We start from the raw sequence: 17,829 nt of genomic DNA on the forward strand, positions 1-17,829 counted from the left end.
CTAAGTTGGTGTCACCTCTTTACGACCATTGGTGTGTGTGTCTCTTTCCAAACTGTCCAGACTACCTATACTTAACTGGAATAACATTGGTTCCAAAAATTATTTTCAATATCAACCAAAAACCTAGTGCCATTTACACACATTACTCAACTGTTTGAGGCTTCAGACTGTCGTGCAACACATATGTATCTATAAATAGGGAAGAGTATGGTGGCTTAACTCTTCTAGAATGAATTATCTCTATCTGCCCTTTGTTTTGAACGGTTCATGCTATAAAATCAAACCTTTAAGTAACAAAATGGTGGAAACCTCCCAAAGGGCTTATTGACATATTCTACAATAACCACTGCAAGGATTTTGAGTTCAAGCTAAATATTCCATGGCGAAGAACCATGGTGAAATAATTTGAAACTGAAATACTCTATAAATCGCAAGACTTATAAAAGGGGAATCTTTTCTCTGAGTTAATGGAAATCAATTTTTTCACATTTACACATGCATTAACCCTCCTTTCTGATGCTTCAATTTTGGCAGCAGCACAGCAGACTGTGAATACTGAGAGGAAATTGATGATCTAAAACATGCAATGCAATTCAAGCGTTTTCATTTTGTCTGTGTTGTCTGATAATCTGCACAACAGTAGCAAAGACAAGTTAAACCTTTAACTTTGTGGAACAACCAAATTGTGATAAGTTATTGACATACAATGGGAAACCATTAGGCATCCGGTTAAATTCCCAAAACTGACCCATCAACTATAAACCGTGTAGACTTTTACGTCACTAGAGACATTATTACTATTTCGCCTTACATATAAGAATTCTGTTCATTCTTTATCTTTTCCACACCTCCACAGCAAGTTTTCTTATATGACAGCTACGTGTCTTCAATTTTCTCTACTCTCCCCTCCCTGTACTCTGAAATGTCAATTTCTGATTTGAGAGCTTTACAACATCTGCAATATTAACAATAACACCACTGCATATCAAGTGCCTCAAAAGGGAGTAGTGTGCATAGGGCAAACTCTTACTTGTAAGCCAGGGCTCCAGCAAAGTGCCTCTGAATGTAGGTGTCCATCACTGGGCGAAAGTGAAAATACTTGCTGTCCCGCAGCAGATTAATAATAAAGACCTACAGGAGACAACATGGGATACAAGATGGAGAATTAAGAAATTAGGAATATTATCACACATGCTTTTAACTGTACATAATGAGCCTTGCTGTGTATGCAGGTCACCACCCCACTGTTTATTAAATGTGATTCTATACTACTATGACGTTACATTTTCTTAATATTGTAAACATGCAAGGGGCCTATCTCAGAATAAATGTAAAGGTTCCAATACAAATATTAATGGTTGGTTGCTCTTGTCACGTACTTAATATAATTAGTGCAATCATAAAAGCTGTTCCCTTTTGTACAGTAAGAACTCTGTTCATACAAAATAAAAATAAAAATAAAAAAATGCAGACTATTGTATGAAAGATGAACTAGACGTACATAAAATATGTAATCTTTTCTACTGAAGCTTGAAGGACAATTGTATTAAATAATGAGCCAAGAGGGGAAATGGTAAAATGCTCAATGTTAGGATATTTGCAGGCCTTGAATGTAAGTGAAGCCAGAAAAGGCAGGCAGTAAAGAATAGCTAAGGCAAGCACTATTCTGTCATATTTTTGGCTCAATAATTAGATAGGTGGAAGATTGCTTTTTATGGTCATAGAAACATCAAAAACAGGGCACAGCTGGACATTTAAAGAGATATTGAGCCTTTCCAGAAACCACATAGTTATTCTGTGCCATACTGAGGACCTGTAATCACACACTAATCAGGGAAACAAACTCTACTTTCCATTGCACCATAAGGCTTCTGATAAAATACCTCCATGGAAGAAAGAATGTAGTGAAGCAAGCAAAGTTGCATCCAAAATCTCAAAAACAGAAAGTAAGTGAAAAGACCCTTTTGAAATAATGTATATTCATATTACTTTGAAGATTCTTAAAGCATTAAAGTTTGGATAGGGTGAACAAGAGGTAAACGATCTGTCTGTTATGGTCAAAAGGCCCTACCAGACTTTAGATTTGCAGCCATCTTGACCACTTCAGGAAGTCAGATTCAAGTCTCATGTGCAGAGGTAGAGTTTACTACAGGCTTCAGCCTTGTACATCAAGTTATATCTCACCTAACAGATAGAGTGACCAAGTTGATAACTATACTTTTGTAGAATGCCAGCCTTAGTTGTAAGTTCAGTTGGTAGAGTTGAAAATGATGTGGTAAACCATTTGGGTCTGATTCATAAAGTTTAAGCACATGTAAGTGGAACTTATGTGTGCCAAATACTATCTCTGTGTGTAAATTTCATGAACCTTCGTCACAGATTAGGAACAGTGCACCTATGCAGCCTCAGATGAGAATATTCAGTAGGGAAAATCCATTGACAGTCAGCCAGTATAGTGAAGTGGCTGGTGTTATATATGAGCAGGGGTAGGAAAGTAGGAATTATGGGAGTGTTGGCCTTGCGGAATGAAGTGAACACGTGAAACTTTTGCAAGCAACTATCTTAGAAAGCCAGGTAAACATACTTCTATAAAAGGCAGGAGTAAATGTCTATATATGGTAAAAATTAAAGTGTAATGCAACAAATACTGGGAACCCCCTCTACACAGATTACTTTACCAAGGCCAGGGAGAAGAGGGGAAATAAGCAATACAAAAAATATACCTCCCTCACGACCTAAATAACATTACTTTCTATTTCAAAATACATTTCATTATGGGCTATTGAACCAGGAAGACAATAACATATTACAACAGGATCATTTCAACTCTGTAGACGTTTTTGCGTCACAGTGGTCTTCTCATTTTTCAAACGTAGATAGCTGTAATATTTTCAAAGGGAGCCATAGACCCAGGACTTATCTTCCTTTTCTAGCACTTTTGCAAGTGGCTTGTCAGTCACCCAGAGTCGCGTGTCGCAGTTCTCCGCAGACGAATGCATTAGTCTGCGGAGCACTCTGTTTATACCCGAGATTTTTTTGTAAATAATATGAATATGTATTTTTATACAAATATTACAAATGAACTAAGATAAATGAATTAAGACATAGTAAAAATAAATAAAAAAGTTAAAATGATCATGTTGTAATATGTTATTGTCTTCCTGGTTCAATAAACCATAATGAAATGTATTTTGAAATAGAAAGTAATGTTATTTAGGTCGTGTGGGAGGTATATACTTTGTAAAAATTAAAGTGTATGCATTCATATTTAATGGAGGTCTGAGGAAATAAGATTCCACAAAGGAAAATGTATTGCCCGTGCATTTTATGAATGAGCTCTCTTGTGATTTTTCCACGAAGCAGCAAACCCACTTGACAATGCATTTGAAAAAACTGTGAAGTGTCTTGGAAGCTACTGAAATTGGGTACAAGAATGATGAGATGCTCAAGTGAGGTTCTCTGCATTAGAGAAATCGTAAGGAGAGTCCCCACAGATCAAGAACTGACACTTTCCTACTGACCGAATATTTCTGGTTGGGTAAACATGAACACCTCGTATGCTGAGCAGAATACAAAATATTGGCACACTTATGTGCCAGAGTCCTCCACATAAAATGGAGGCAATAACAACATTTGGACTGTATCTTCGCACTCTTAGGAAGGGAGTAGAAGGTGCAGGTTTCCATTCCCTGGAGAAGAGGAGACACCTACATAGACCTCAGTGTTGCAAGACATCTATCAGCTGAAATGGTAGGTATACGACAGAGTGATCCACCTTTCAGTAAGACTGAAAATAAAAAAGTGGAGACTAATCCAGCACTACAAGGCCGTTGAATCACTGGCCACATGATGTGCTCTGAAGCCATCCAAGGCTAGGAATCATCGCTCAGCGACAACGGTCACAGGAAATACTTTGGTAAGGTAAATATTCCCAAACTAGCTCTGCAGTTCTTGCCAGACAGCCAGCAACATACTACTCACTCAGTACTTAGACTTGAATCATTCAGGTGGATTGACAAATTCACTAAATCTACTATGAGGCATTGGCTGAGTAAGTAGTCGTCACAGTAGCATGAAACAACCCTGGCCATAACTTTAACACAGCCCCACTAGTGTGCAGTAATTTGAATATGACATCACTGTAGGTTATGCTTGAATAAATAATTTATGTATCTGTATGTGAAATGCATTTATATAAATATCTAGGATGCACTGTGAATAAGATGTATACTTTTATAACTGAAATTGGCATTGTTAATTACAATTTAAGTTAAGAATTTTCCACGGGTTCATCATAAATAAATACATTCAAATAAAATACACATCAGTTTTGAACCCAGTCCTAACTTTACATGTTAAAACACATGGAGGGGTTTATCTTTTCCAGGCAGAAAGCATTGCATAACATTGTTCTACTGCCATTTCCTATAGGTTCAAACAATGTATGTGTACTACTAAGCAACTCTCCTCCCTCGGGCAGCAATACAAGTAAATATTACTAAGTAAAAATCTTCTATCTTGAAATAGTTAATCAAAATCTGTGTGAGAACACTTACCAGTGACTGGAAAACCAGCAGTCCATACTTGTCTGTGTTGTCATCAAGAATAACAAAGAGAGTATCTAAGATGTCCTGAAGGAACTATGATGGAGAAATAAAACAGATGCAATTAATGAGAATGGATTAGTCAGCTTCTTGCCTAGGCTAGTGTAATTTGTGTCACACACTGAATGCTTGGAGAACCATTTTACCTAGGGTGGCCACAATTTGTGAACACTGAAATACAACATCAATATTATAGTATATTATCTATAAGCAGTTATATAATGGTAATAGTATACTGTTACTACTTCTTCTACCTACTATTCTCACTACTACTAATATTAATGATAATAATTAGCAGCAGTAGAAGTATTCTTTGACTTACATATATACCGTGATGCCAGCCTTGAAGCTTCATAGATCTGTAATGTTAACTAATGCACTGCCACTCAATTTATCAGTGTAGGATTGAAATTGTAATAATAATTGTAAATTGTATTTATATAGCGCTAATTATTCCTTACAAGGGGTTGAAGCCCCTTGAGGTGAGTAGCACCCTCCCGCAGAGGCATGGGTTAGAGGTTAATAGTTAGTAGATTAGTAAAATCTATGTATTTCTTTATTTCTTTTCCTGTGTGTATAAATTGTGTTAGGTTTGTGCTCTTGATTTTCGGTGTGTTTAGTAGAGTTTAGAGTAGGACAGAACAATGGGAGTGGATTTGAAAGAAGTAGTCAATTTTTCTCTGTAAGTAGAGGCAGTGTGTGCCTGTTAGCTGGATGACATTGGTAAAAAAAGAAGGGGAAAGTTTGAGAAGGGTGTTTGGGTGTTCATAGTAGTCAGAAAGGTTTGGGATGAGTCAGAGAGAGGAGGGGTGAGACAATGGTTGAATAGCTTGATAAGCCTTGCCAGATTTGGAAGCTATGGCCTGCAAGTTGCATATATTTCTATAGCAGATACAATCATCCAAGGAATGATTGCAACACTTTTGGAAATATATCATTCACCTGGTACAGAACTCCTGATTCGGGCCTAGATTAACAAACATTCATTCATTGCATGAAAATGATAAGCGCTGCATGGCTCAAAATGGCAAGAAATTAAACAACACTATATTTATCAAGAGTTGCAGCGCAAGGATGTCGCTGTTTCTGCCGTAAAATGTGTGACATATACATTTTTTATAAAAATACAGGAATAAAACAAGAATAAAAAAGGAGAATTCCATATATTTTGGAACTCTATTTGGAAATGTATTTATATTGTTACTATGTGTGGTGCACCTTTACTGTTTCAATTCGAGATGTCACTGAAAATGCTCACAGTAAAACAGCTTTTTCATTGTGATGCTAGGTGTTGGGTTATAGCCCAAAGGCGACCCATAGATGCATGATTGAGAGCTGTATTTGAGGGTCAACCTTCCAGTTCAAATTGTAATATGAGGATAAGAACACAAGGGCAAACCATGTCAAATGTAGAATTTCACAGTAATCACACATAGTACATGTAAGAATATTAAGTGATATTTTGTTTGCATTTAATTGCGCATTCTTTCATTTGGCATTAGGATTTTACACGCAAGAAAGTTATAATATTTTAGTATATTAAGCTTTGCATAAAAATCTGTTGGTTTTTGCGACATTCCCACAGCATTGTGATCCTATTGCATTACTCTTTTATGCCGCAGTACACACCACACCGCAATTATTTTGCAGGTGCTAGAATTAATTCTCAGTCCCCAAATAATTTTTTGCACCCAAAAAAGTTAACTAGCATTGTGTTTGCACTGCAAAGCAGGGTGAAGCGCTGCCCTTCATCATGCAAGCAACCACACAAAAACACAGTAAACCTGGTCCTGGACGCTCATAAAAACAACAGGAGTGTGGGAAATTAATGCAATTTGCTTTGACGTAAATACACTAAATTTCAAGAAAATTAAGTGAAAATACACCTAATTATGTCAAAAGCAATTGCTATTATTTCCATCACTTTAACAGAAAAGGCATCTATTTTAAGATGCATGGATGCATTTTGCATTAAAAAAATAGAACCAAAAATGTAAGTTACTTGACCAACAGCCTCTTGCACTACAATGTTGTGTTGTAATTATGCAGCGTTGTGTAATGGCACCATTATAGGAAATTCACATTAACAAGCATAGGGTCCGCTGCAAGACCAATTTTTGCAGTTGCAAACGGGAATTCGGCCCGTTTGCAATGGCAAAAAAAGGTCTGCCCCATGTACAAACCATATTTTGCGACTCGCTAACCAATTAGCGACTCGCAAAATATGGTTTGCAACTCGCTATTAGGAAGGGGAGTGCCAAGGGCATCCCTTCCTAATAGCAAGTGCAAATGGCATGTACCATTGTTTTGCAACCACATTTGCAGTTGCAAAACATTCAAAGTTTACCACCCTTTTCAAAAGGGTGGTAAACCATTCGCAAACAGGAAGGGGTCCCCAGACCACTGCCTGCTCTTAAAAAGAATGAAACTGAAAAGTTTTCTTTTTTAAATGCATCCCATTTTCCTTTAAGGACTGGAGGTATACAACATGGAATCAGATATCTGATGACCAGTGGCGGCTCACAGCGGTAACGCTGTGGGGTGGGGAGGCGGGGCGGGGTCGGGCTGGGTGGGGGTGTAGTGAAGTCTGACATACAACGCCAGATATTTATTTATTTACGTTTACCTTTGCCGTCGTATGTCGGACACCACTACCCCCTACCCAGACCCGCCCCATCCCTGCCCCACTGCCCCACCTCCTCACCCTACAGTGTTACCGCTTCGAGCCGCCACTGGTCATCAGATATCTGATCCATTGTTGTATACCTCCAGTCGAGTGTGGAAGTGTGGTTTGCCACAGTCAGGTCACAACGTCATATTTTTTTAAATAAAAGTTAAACACAAGTCTTTTGTCATCAGACATAGATCAATGTGCTTTTTATCATGAGTGAGGACATCATTGTTGTTTACTGCCAGGAAGGTGCTGCCACGCTGTTCATCACCAGCCTAATGATGCTGTACTGTTTGACATCAAACAGACAGGTGCTCCTTGGGCGTTTATCATCAAGCAGGTATAGCTGCTGTGCCACTGGAGTCAAGGTATCCTGGTTGATGCTTGTTTCCAGTCCAGGGAGGCCCTTGGCAGGCCGTTCGGGCTGGACTGTTCCCATTGGGCGCAGGGTCAAGACTGATTTGCATATGGCTGGGTTCAAACTGGAATGGCATGGTGAGCTGTTGCTGTGAACTAAGGCCTCTCGGAGTCGAGAGATTCAAACCCCTAGACGATTTTTTTGACCCTTTAGGGCTGGAATGTTCAAATAGCCTTAGAGCCCTCCATTGCATGCTCTACCAGCTATTAAAGGCCCAGTCCTTTGTTAAAGGCCGAGCCAAAATGCTGGAGCGGGCTTTTAATTATTAAAGCCAAGACCTACTGGCATTCACAAAGCTAGTTTCCACCCTGTAACTGATAATATGCACTGCTATACCTGTGCTATATTTTAGCGTTAAACGCGGCCTTTTGTAAATTAGTGAAACATTTTGCCTTAAAAAAATACTGCAAAAGGCAAAAGCCACTTTCATTCTGTTAATCTTCTTTGATATGGAGCATTTAAAATAAATATTTACAATGAATGGCACATAAATACAAAAAAGTGGCATAATATCGGAAATTTGTGGTAACAAGCATAAAGGGAAATTCCCAAAAGTATGCAGATTAAACCCGTGTTGTTTTAATTTATCCAGGCACAATAAATGCACCTGTTTAAGTAGTTCTTCACATGCTGTTGCTTGTAGTGTTTACTCATAGTAAGGAATGCACGGAAGCTTTGGTAATACAAGTGAATACATATTATCACATAAACCTCGACGTGCAGTGGTTGATGGGGTTATCACACTATAGTGTTCTGCTTATTTGCCTGGAGGGCTTCATACCTTCACTATTTCCTCTCCACTGACGAGCCGCAACCTCCCCAAAATATCCATGATCCGATCTGGATATGCTTTCCACTTCAGAAGAGCAAGAAGATCCACTGTAAGACAGCAGGAGATAGCTTGTTTTAAACAGCAATGTATCCAATAGAAAGAAGGGTACATCAGAAGGCACAGAATAATGAACAAGAGATAGGGATGCAAGAGTGGGTCCAACTGTAGACAAAAATGGAGAAACCAAACAGAAGTAGGAGAGGAAGTGCAAATAGGCAGGACCACTTGAATTATGTGTCAGGAGAGGGCCAAATTATGCAGAAGGGTTGAGAAAATTATGCGGCAAAAAAAGGTAAAATATGCGGCACAATGCAGCACATTTTGTAATAGTACTCATTATTTTATACTTTTTCCACTTGTTTACAATGTCTGGGCATTGGGAGCACCTCATTGAGAACCGGTTTAATCCCCAAATATAGCAATAAGACACAGAAGGGTGATCAGTCAACCTTTGCAAAAGGCCTTCCACTGTGCGATAACAGGCGCTGCTGCATTTTTAGAAACTTTTGAACCATTTCAGCTAGAAACCCTCTTTTATTTTTCTTAAAATCTGCATATTATACAGCAGATGATGGATTGTGTGGCAAATGCGGCAAATCTATAATTATGTGAAAATCGCAGACAATTGCATAATTCCAGTGGCCCTGCAAATAGGTCAGTAAAGGAGCATACAGAAGATTAAAGGCAATAATAGTAATCTAGAAATAGAAGCCAGTGGGATGGGCAAAGTTGTGAGAAGGAGAGGACATGTGTGTAAGTAAGTATATAGGTATAGGTAAATATATAGCTATTGCAATATAGGCATTAAATGTGATAGGTGACTAAAACAGATAAGGGAGCACAGGAAAGAAATGTAGATATAAAATATGATGGGGAGTAAATTCTAGGAAAACATAAGGGAGACAGAAGGCAGAGTAGCATGAGGATGGCAATAGTTAAAAATATAAAAAGGGAACTTTATACTATATCAATAAGTAGGACGTCAATTGAAAAACAACAGAAGGAGGAAAGATATGGAAAAGCATACATCTTCTTATTGCAGGTCGCTTAGAAAATTGCATTTGTAAGGTATTCATCATATTAAGGCTCTAGTGAGAATCAGTTGTCATACCATTCTGTGTGAGCTTGGTAGAGGAGAGCTGCGTGGAGATACAAAAGGATTCTTTGGTACTGCGCTGAAAAATTAAGCTGGATGGGATGTTGGGGCAACCGTTGAAGTCCTCCTTGCAGCAGGGTAGGCCCAGGTAAAGTGCATGGTTGTTGAAAGTGCTGTTTTCATCACACTGAAAATATTGAGAAAAGGAAGCAGGAAAGTATAGTTGTATTGACGGTTTATGTCTGTCACCATCACATTCATGGTTTATCAGTGGTAGAAGAACATTGAAATTATTCCCAAAATAGATACCATTCCTCTAATGGGCTGAACGTTTTCTGAACCGAAATGAAAATAATTGGCTGCATGCATCAGGGAAATTTAAGAGGACAGCCATCTTATTTGCCTCGCGTTTGGTCACAAGCATCTAAAGGCTGGAGCAACTAGGCTGCCCGTTATTTCAATGCTTTCTTTTTCGTTCTCTTTTCCTTTTCTGCCCTCCTCCTTGCTCTTTTTTTCTTCTTTGAGTCAAATGGTCAACTAGCGGAATGTAAATAAAATCCTGAAAAACTGACCATGATCATCAAGCTGTTCAAGGAGGAATGGATGCAACAGAAGAAATGTGTTCTTCTTCCCTCAATAACCCTTCTAGATCAATCAGAATTGGTTCACATGATGTAAGCCCATAAATAAGGCACTGGCCTCATTGTCTTGGAAGCAAGAAAGCACTCAGTGGTCCAGTTATTAACGCCTTACCCGCAGCGGTTTTTCTGACGCGGTGCGGGCGTTCTAAAGGGTGGGCGGGGCTGAGTCGGCCGTTGGCCGACAGCAGCACTGGGGAGGTAGTGCTCCCGTTGGCCAGCGGCCGACGGCAGCACGGAAGGGGTTAAAAGAAAATACTATGGGCCTGTTTTAGAGTTTGACAGATGGTTACTCTGTCACAAACGTGACAGATATCTTGTTCGCCTTAATACAAGTGCATTATACCCTATGGCTCTTATCGGGATAGCCATCACATTTATGACTGTGCTGCCCTTCCACCAAACTCTAAATCAAGCCCTATGTCTTGTTGATGAAGGTTATTGAAGAGTATTGTGATATACAGCATTTCTATGACTGTGGGAACAGAGTTTGTATATTGTGTTCACACAATTTTGGGAAGAATCTTTCTGGTAAAATGGACAACACAGAAATGGTGTTTTCAAGAAGTGTGTAGGATGAAGGTACTGAACAACTGTGATAAATGGCCAAATGCAGAGTATTCAAAATACCTTGTAGACGTAGAGCTCATGGACATCATCCGATAAAGTTGTTCCATCATCTCTCATCAGTGGTGTGAAGGCAAAGCCAAATAGTTTCTTCTCTCCTTTGTCCTTTGCTGTGGATAGATCATAAATATGTGAGAATATGTTTGTACACATCAAACATCCTTCAAAGTACATAAAAAACGTAAGGATGAGACTTAAGTAAAATCCATGTACGACAACTAACTCAACAAGTATACAGTTCCGTTCCCTGTGCACCTTGCAACATCTAAAAGGAATCTGTTCAGCCCATAAGGGGCTCACATTTACATGATCAGACTGTTGGTAAAAACACAAGCAGTTGTTACTTGATATTGTTTGGATTTCCACCTAAATAAAAGAATTAGCAGCTGAGTTACATCAAATATGCATCAGATGAAGCAGTTGCATCTTGTCTGAAAATCAGGGATCCGGGGTGTTTTTTTTATATCAATGATTTACTAATGCAGATATCTGAGAGGAACTTTTTGCTAAGTTCTGGATAAACCCAAGTAATTTCCGGCTCCAGCCTGAAGTATTCCATCACACAAACATGGATAATGCAAGGCCAAGTAATTACTCTGAGATAAAGGAAGAGTCTATTGCTTCTCTATTTCTGCTCTGAATGAAAACTGCAAAGCTTGAATCTCAAGTAAAAATTAGGGGTGGACGGAAGTTACGGAATTTAACTCCACAGAATTTTGCAAAGTTACATAAAAACTCCACGAGATTCCAGAGAGTTCCGCCAAAAGGCAGGCATAGGCACACTGTGCTGCTTTTGCTGATTAAGTGCCTGGAGCATGTTCCACACTGAAAAATCAGTGCAAACATCATCACATGGTGCACTAGTGGATGAATCTACTTGAGCTGACTTTGCTGCCACTTAAGTAGATTTTCTACTCAAGCGGCAGTCTTCTGGCCACGAATGGTCACGGCCACCCGCATTACAAAAATCTCGCCGGATGTCCTCCTAACAACTGAAAATCGTGTCAGGGAATGCTAAATCTCATTTGTGCGCGGCAACTTACCATTCTGGAGCCGACTGTGAGAAAAAACTCGCTACGTGGTAGTTGGTGGAATTTGACTGCAAATCTGTACAAAGTAATGCAGAGTCTCCAAACCTTTGTCAGTTCCGCCGGTGGAATGGTATATTTCGCCTACCTGTAGTAAAAATGAATGCTAATGGCAGATATGGAACTGAGGAGTTGTTTATGATGGCGGTGGGACTGCTACCGTCAGGCCGTCGGTGGCAGTCCCACTGCCATCCAGCCCATTGGTTTGACCACTGCATTAGGATGCAGATGGTCGGAGCTGGGCTGTCGGGGGAAAGAACACTATGTCTGACAGGATCAAGGATCCCATCAGGGCGGCAGTCGGACTCCTATTCCCTGCAAAGAGGGCAGTGCCTGCTCAGGCACCGCCGTAGGGATTAGGATGTCCCTTTCCCCCTGCCCTTTCATGGCTGTTCACTCACCATGAAAGGGCAGGCGAAAAGTGACTTTTGGGGACCTGAGCAGGGCCCCCTTCGCCACTAGCCAAAAGCTCTAGGGCCTGGGGGGGCACTAACATCCCTATACCATGTGGCAGGTACCACATGGGACTGCCACATAGTGCAGGGATGTTTTAAATGTGTACATTTTGTTTTGCAGCATGTGATGCAGCCTGCAGCACACGCCGCAATGCAAAATAGACACATTGCGACGACCGTAACGCAAGACCGTAATGCAAACAGCAGGACCACCGACTTCTAGTCGGGTGTTCCTGCTTCCGCAATGGTGCCGGTCGAATGAGAGTCCGACCAGCATCGTAATCAGGCCCTCAGTACTGGTCTTACAATGAAACAATTGGTTGCAGGGCTGTCAGAGGATGAAAGTCAGAGGGGACCTGACTACCAAGACCCGTGCATTTTTAAGGCCCCATGCTTATGCTGCAAGATCTATTTATATACATTTTGAAGCAAGTCTACCATGTTTATTCGTGGCAGCTTACCAACAGATGGTACATGATACAGACAGGTGGGCCTTGAATGATGTCCCTATCCCAGGCCATACAAAAAAGTCTTAAAAGAATGGAAAAATCAGACATCCTCAGACGTAAGGCTTTCTCCAAATACTACCTCCTGAAAACTTGCATAATCAAGTAAGAGATTGTAAAATGCATCTTGACAGATGGAATTACATTTGAATAAAGTCAAAGAACTTGCAGAAACCTTCCTCTGCACAGTTTTCCAGGTACCTCTATGGCTCTATTTTGAACTATCCTCAGTTTGCATAGTTTGACCGGTATCGAGACATTATTATATGGGGGCAGAGCCTAGTCTCTGCGAGCATGGCTGCTCATAGATGGAGCACCCGGGACTGAACGGCCCTAACCAGGCCTAAGCTGTCCTCCTGCTGTGTCGCTACCACGGAATAGCAGATAGGACCATGATGACATGTTTCTGATACTGGGGACACCAATTGCCTCACCAACCAGAATGGCTCTGTGAGGTTAGGTAATTTTTCTCTGCCGGCAACCATTGTGGGTGTGGCCCGGCTTGCAGGTGCATTTTAGAGCTGTGCCTCATTTGCCAGATCTTGCTGCTGGAGATGGGGCCACACCCAGCATCAGCGAGACTTCTCAAGGCCTTATCAATGTATACCCTGGTGTGGTTTAGAGGAGCTGGGCATCGTCTACCACCATATCCTATTACTGGGACCTCACTGCTGCCCAGGGAGTAACCAACTCTCCCGGTGAATGAGACCTGACTTCCCAGAGATGAGACGGACTGGTGTACAACCCGATTGGCCCAAAATCCTTCCTTTCTTCCTTTCACACTCATTCACTAGTGACCTTACAGCAATGAACGCTTCACTTTCTGGCTGTCTCAGCGTCTCTTATGTACCGTCAGCTAGAGGACTGGGGCTGGACGTGCCCCCACATGCAATTTCCCAAAAGGATCCTCTTTCATGGTGGAGACACTTCTTTCCGACCAGGGCGCTGTCTACAGTTGTTCTGTAGCTGCTGGAGGTGCCCTCGTCATGGCAGACATGCAGTCTTTTTAGGCGGAGCACTGATTATTGGTGACTTTAATTACTGGCTGCACGACGTTCAAGAAAGCCTCTACTCGGCAGACTTCACCGACAATTTGGAGATTACAGACATACAGGTCCCCCCTGCACTTGGTCTGACCCCCACTTCATCTCCTTCTCTATCCCTCACTTCCCTGCTATCAAAGCCCTCTCCCTCGATGCCGCTATGGCCAGGAACTGGAGTCGGGTAGATACTACCGTGCTCTGCTCCCTCCTAACTGCCTCTATGCCTCCTACCTCTCTCCCCAATGGCCATTCGGTCTCACCACACACGCAAGCAGAAAACATCAATGCCTGGCTAGCACTGGCAAGGGACAGAGTAGCCCCCCTTAGAAAGATCAAATGTAAGAGACCCCATGATGCTCAGCATTGGTTCACTAACAACCTCAAGGACATGAAACTTGCCCTGCGCCAAACCGAGCGCAAGTGGAGACAGGATTACTGCCCTTTGAAAAAATCCAACTTCACATCTGCCCTCAAAGATTACAAAAGTGCTATTCTTAGAGCTAAATCAGACTACTTCTCATTGAAAATTCTAGAATCCACCAACAAAGCTAAGGAAATCTTCTCCATCGTTGACGAACTTGTCAAACGTGACGAGTTACTGTCAAACCCATTCCCTCACAATCCCTATGTGACTCTCTCAACACATATTTTATCGACAAAATTACCAGTATCAAAGCCAGTATCCCCAAGACCACCCCTGTACCTGACCCTGACTTCGCGCACCGCAACCCTCTCCTTCTTGACCTTTTTCCCCCCGATCACTCAGGAGGTCTTTTTCGTCCTCCACAAAAGAGTTTGTTCAAGCTCCCTGACAGACAGTTGCCCCCCCCCACATCGCCCGGGAAGTCTTCGTCCACCTCCCTGTACCCCCCTGTTGCTCCTCAACAACTTCCTCGCCACGGGCATTGTCCCCAATCTCTTCAAGATCGCGGAAGTCACGCCTATCCTGAAAAAAGTAGACGCAGACCCACTTGTACTCAGCATCTTCCGGCCAATATCGCTGCTACCCTTCCTGGGCACAATTCTGGAGGTTATTGTAGCAAACTGCTTGAGTACATTTGTGGAACACTCACATTACCTAGATCCACATCACATGGGTTTTAGGCCCGAACACTCTACCGACTCCATCATTCTTGCGGTCCACGATGAACTCAGGAAGGGGGAGGGTCAGAACATCACGCAGGCACTAGTACTCCTGGACTTGTCGGCAGCTTTCAACACCGCCGACCACAACCTATTGGTTGAGAGCGCCGGCATCCGGGGCCTTCTGCTAAAATGATCACCTCCTTCCTAAGTGACCGCTACCAAGCTGTCCACTTCTCCAATTTCACCTTGGAGAAAAAAAAGGCTAACCTGCGGGGTCCCCCAGGGCTCTTCCCTCTCCCCCCTTCTCTTTAATCTGTATATTTTGGCACTGATCTTAAATTTACGGAAGAGAGAAGTAGTCACGTTTAACTACGCTGTTGACTTTCAGCTTGTCTTTACTATCGACTCATCACCCTCCGCAATAGAGAACTTCCAAACAATCATGACCATCATTAGAAACTGGATGAATCTTAACCAGTTAAAACTTAATCCTGATAAAACTGAGCTAGTACTCACTAGGTCCTCAGCCAATCCCTGGAACTCTAACTTTTGGCCCCCTTTCATGGGACTTCCACCCTCTCCAGTAAGCTCGGTCAAAAGTCTTGGTGTCACTATCAGCTGCAACCTTTCCTTGAAGACCCAGATTGATTTGGTAGTCTCCAGCTGTTTTTCCATTTAGGCAGGAAACGAAAAATCAGTAGATTTCTTTCCTTTGAGGCCCTCATCCAAGTCACCCTGGCCTTAGTTATGTCGCGTATTGATTACACGAACTCCCTCTACGCCGGAAACCCTGCATATCAATTACACCGGCTACAACTGGTACAGAATCAAGCAGCCAGACTTGTTTACGGCCAACCCAAATCACACCACGCGAAACCCCTGCTTAAAAGTATCCATTGGCTCCCAGTTGCTCAGCGCTGTCTCTTCAAACTAGGCTGCCTGATCCATAAAGCCTTGTTATCCCACGGACCCACCTTTATAGCCAACAGAATTCAGCGCTATGTTCCCTCTCGTGTGCTTCGCTCTGCTAGCTTGAACCTCTTGATCCCTTGCTCATTCAAACGGAAAAAACATGGTGGACTACGCTTCTCGTTCTTGGCACTTCAGTTCTGGAACACCCTCCACCCCGAGCTACGCCAAATGCCCTCCTATCCACTCTTTAGAAAATCTCTCAAGACGTGGCTCTTCTCCCAGGCTTTTAATTAATAACTTTTTGCTGCACCTGTCAACGTTGGTGAAAGTGCGCTTAATAAATAATTTTATCATATATCATGAATGTGTATTAATGGCTCAGACAGGAAGAGGACTCCAAAGCTACTGGATCACTTTGTGGTATTTTTGTCTGACCTAGGACTTACAACTAACAAAACTAAATCATACACTATGATCAGCGGTCACCCATGCAGCAGAACCCCAATATTTCACATTGGTGACACTGCTCTTAAAACTGTTGCCATTTTCACAAATTTTGGGATCCCATTTGATCATTATAGTGCATAGGTACATTTGAAAACTGTAAGGGATACTCCACTGGAGCAGGATATTGCTGCCATTTTGAAATTTGGTTCCAAATTAAGGACCCTCCCGTTGGATGCTGCTCTTAATATTTAGAAAGTGAGACCTACTCCCATAGCTACCTATGATAGTGCATATGGGGCTATTCTGATCATGCTCCTTGGTAACCTCAACTTTCTCCTGGAAGACCGTAATGACCCCTGCTCGACAGCACTCCTCAAAAGCTCGAGCAATCAGACTCACCCAACTCATCCCGGGACCAACACACACCACAGGACACACACTGGACCCCCATCTTCAACAGAAGAGACAGCATCAGATACAACTACACCACACTACTCACATGAACCAAGCACTTCATCATACACTTCCAAATCAACACACCTCAAGTCAACACCTGACCCAGGTTCAGCAATCTAAGCAGCAGCTGGGGCAAAATCACAGAAGCAGACTGGCTCTGCGCCCTCACCATGGATCAACCTAGCTCTCAAGACAACCTTGACTACGACATCAACAACTTTATCAACTGGATAAAGAACTGTGAAGACTCCCTTGCACACATTAAGCACAACAAGCATAGTAGATCAAACAAGCAGGACAGCTGGCACACAGAATACAGATTGTATTACCAGCAAATAAGAGACAACAAGAAAAAAAATCAGTCGGGGACCGCATCAAAGGAAGTTCCGACAGCTGCAAGGAGATAAGAGATGTTCTCGATTGTTAAGGATTTAACTTTGCCCTTAGCCACTGCCAACAGCATTTCTGCCTCCCAACAACTCTGTGACAACATATCAAACTTCTTCCACAGGAATATCACAAAGATCTACAGCAACTTTGCACACCAACCCAACCCCAGAGAACCTGTTGCTAATCTACCAACCACCAACCAAGACGGCCACCTGACTGAATGGACAACCCTCACCAGAACCAAAATAGTGGCAATCATGGGGACCATCCACTCATGGGCTCAAATGGACTTGCAGAAATCAACGCCATCCTCAAGAAGCCCACAGCTGACCTGAATCAATTGAGCAACTTCCGACCCATCTCCCTGCTCGCCTATCCAGCCAAAGTGATGGAGAAGATCATAAACAAGCAACTCAGAGCCCACCTCAAATTTCACCATCTTCTAGACAACACTCAATCAGGATTCAGAAAGAACCACAGGACCAAAACATCACTCATCGCAGCCATTGACAACATTTGAATCATGCTGGACAAAGGAGAAACAGCGGCCCTCATCCTGC

The 17,829-nt window shown here is 42.0% G+C and overlaps 1 protein-coding gene across 1 annotated transcript in view; it reads right to left on the reverse strand.

Annotated features, from left to right (window-relative positions):
* The window catches only part of DOCK3 (dedicator of cytokinesis 3), a 1,382,531-nt gene that overhangs the window by 320,900 nt on the left and 1,043,802 nt on the right, over positions 1-17,829 (reverse strand). Inside the window, exons 17-21 of the mRNA XM_078661294.1 lie at positions 10,890-10,996; positions 9,637-9,808; positions 8,475-8,572; positions 4,557-4,640; positions 1,031-1,131 (exon numbers count right to left, since the gene is read on the reverse strand). Of these exons, the coding sequence (XP_078517420.1) occupies positions 1,031-1,131; positions 4,557-4,640; positions 8,475-8,572; positions 9,637-9,808; positions 10,890-10,996 (562 nt within the window). The remainder of the gene's footprint in view (positions 1-1,030; positions 1,132-4,556; positions 4,641-8,474; positions 8,573-9,636; positions 9,809-10,889; positions 10,997-17,829) is intronic.

This window comes from Lissotriton helveticus, chromosome 9 (assembly GCF_964261635.1).
Source record: "Lissotriton helveticus chromosome 9, aLisHel1.1, whole genome shotgun sequence".
NCBI classification, from domain to species: domain Eukaryota; kingdom Metazoa; phylum Chordata; class Amphibia; order Caudata; family Salamandridae; genus Lissotriton; species Lissotriton helveticus.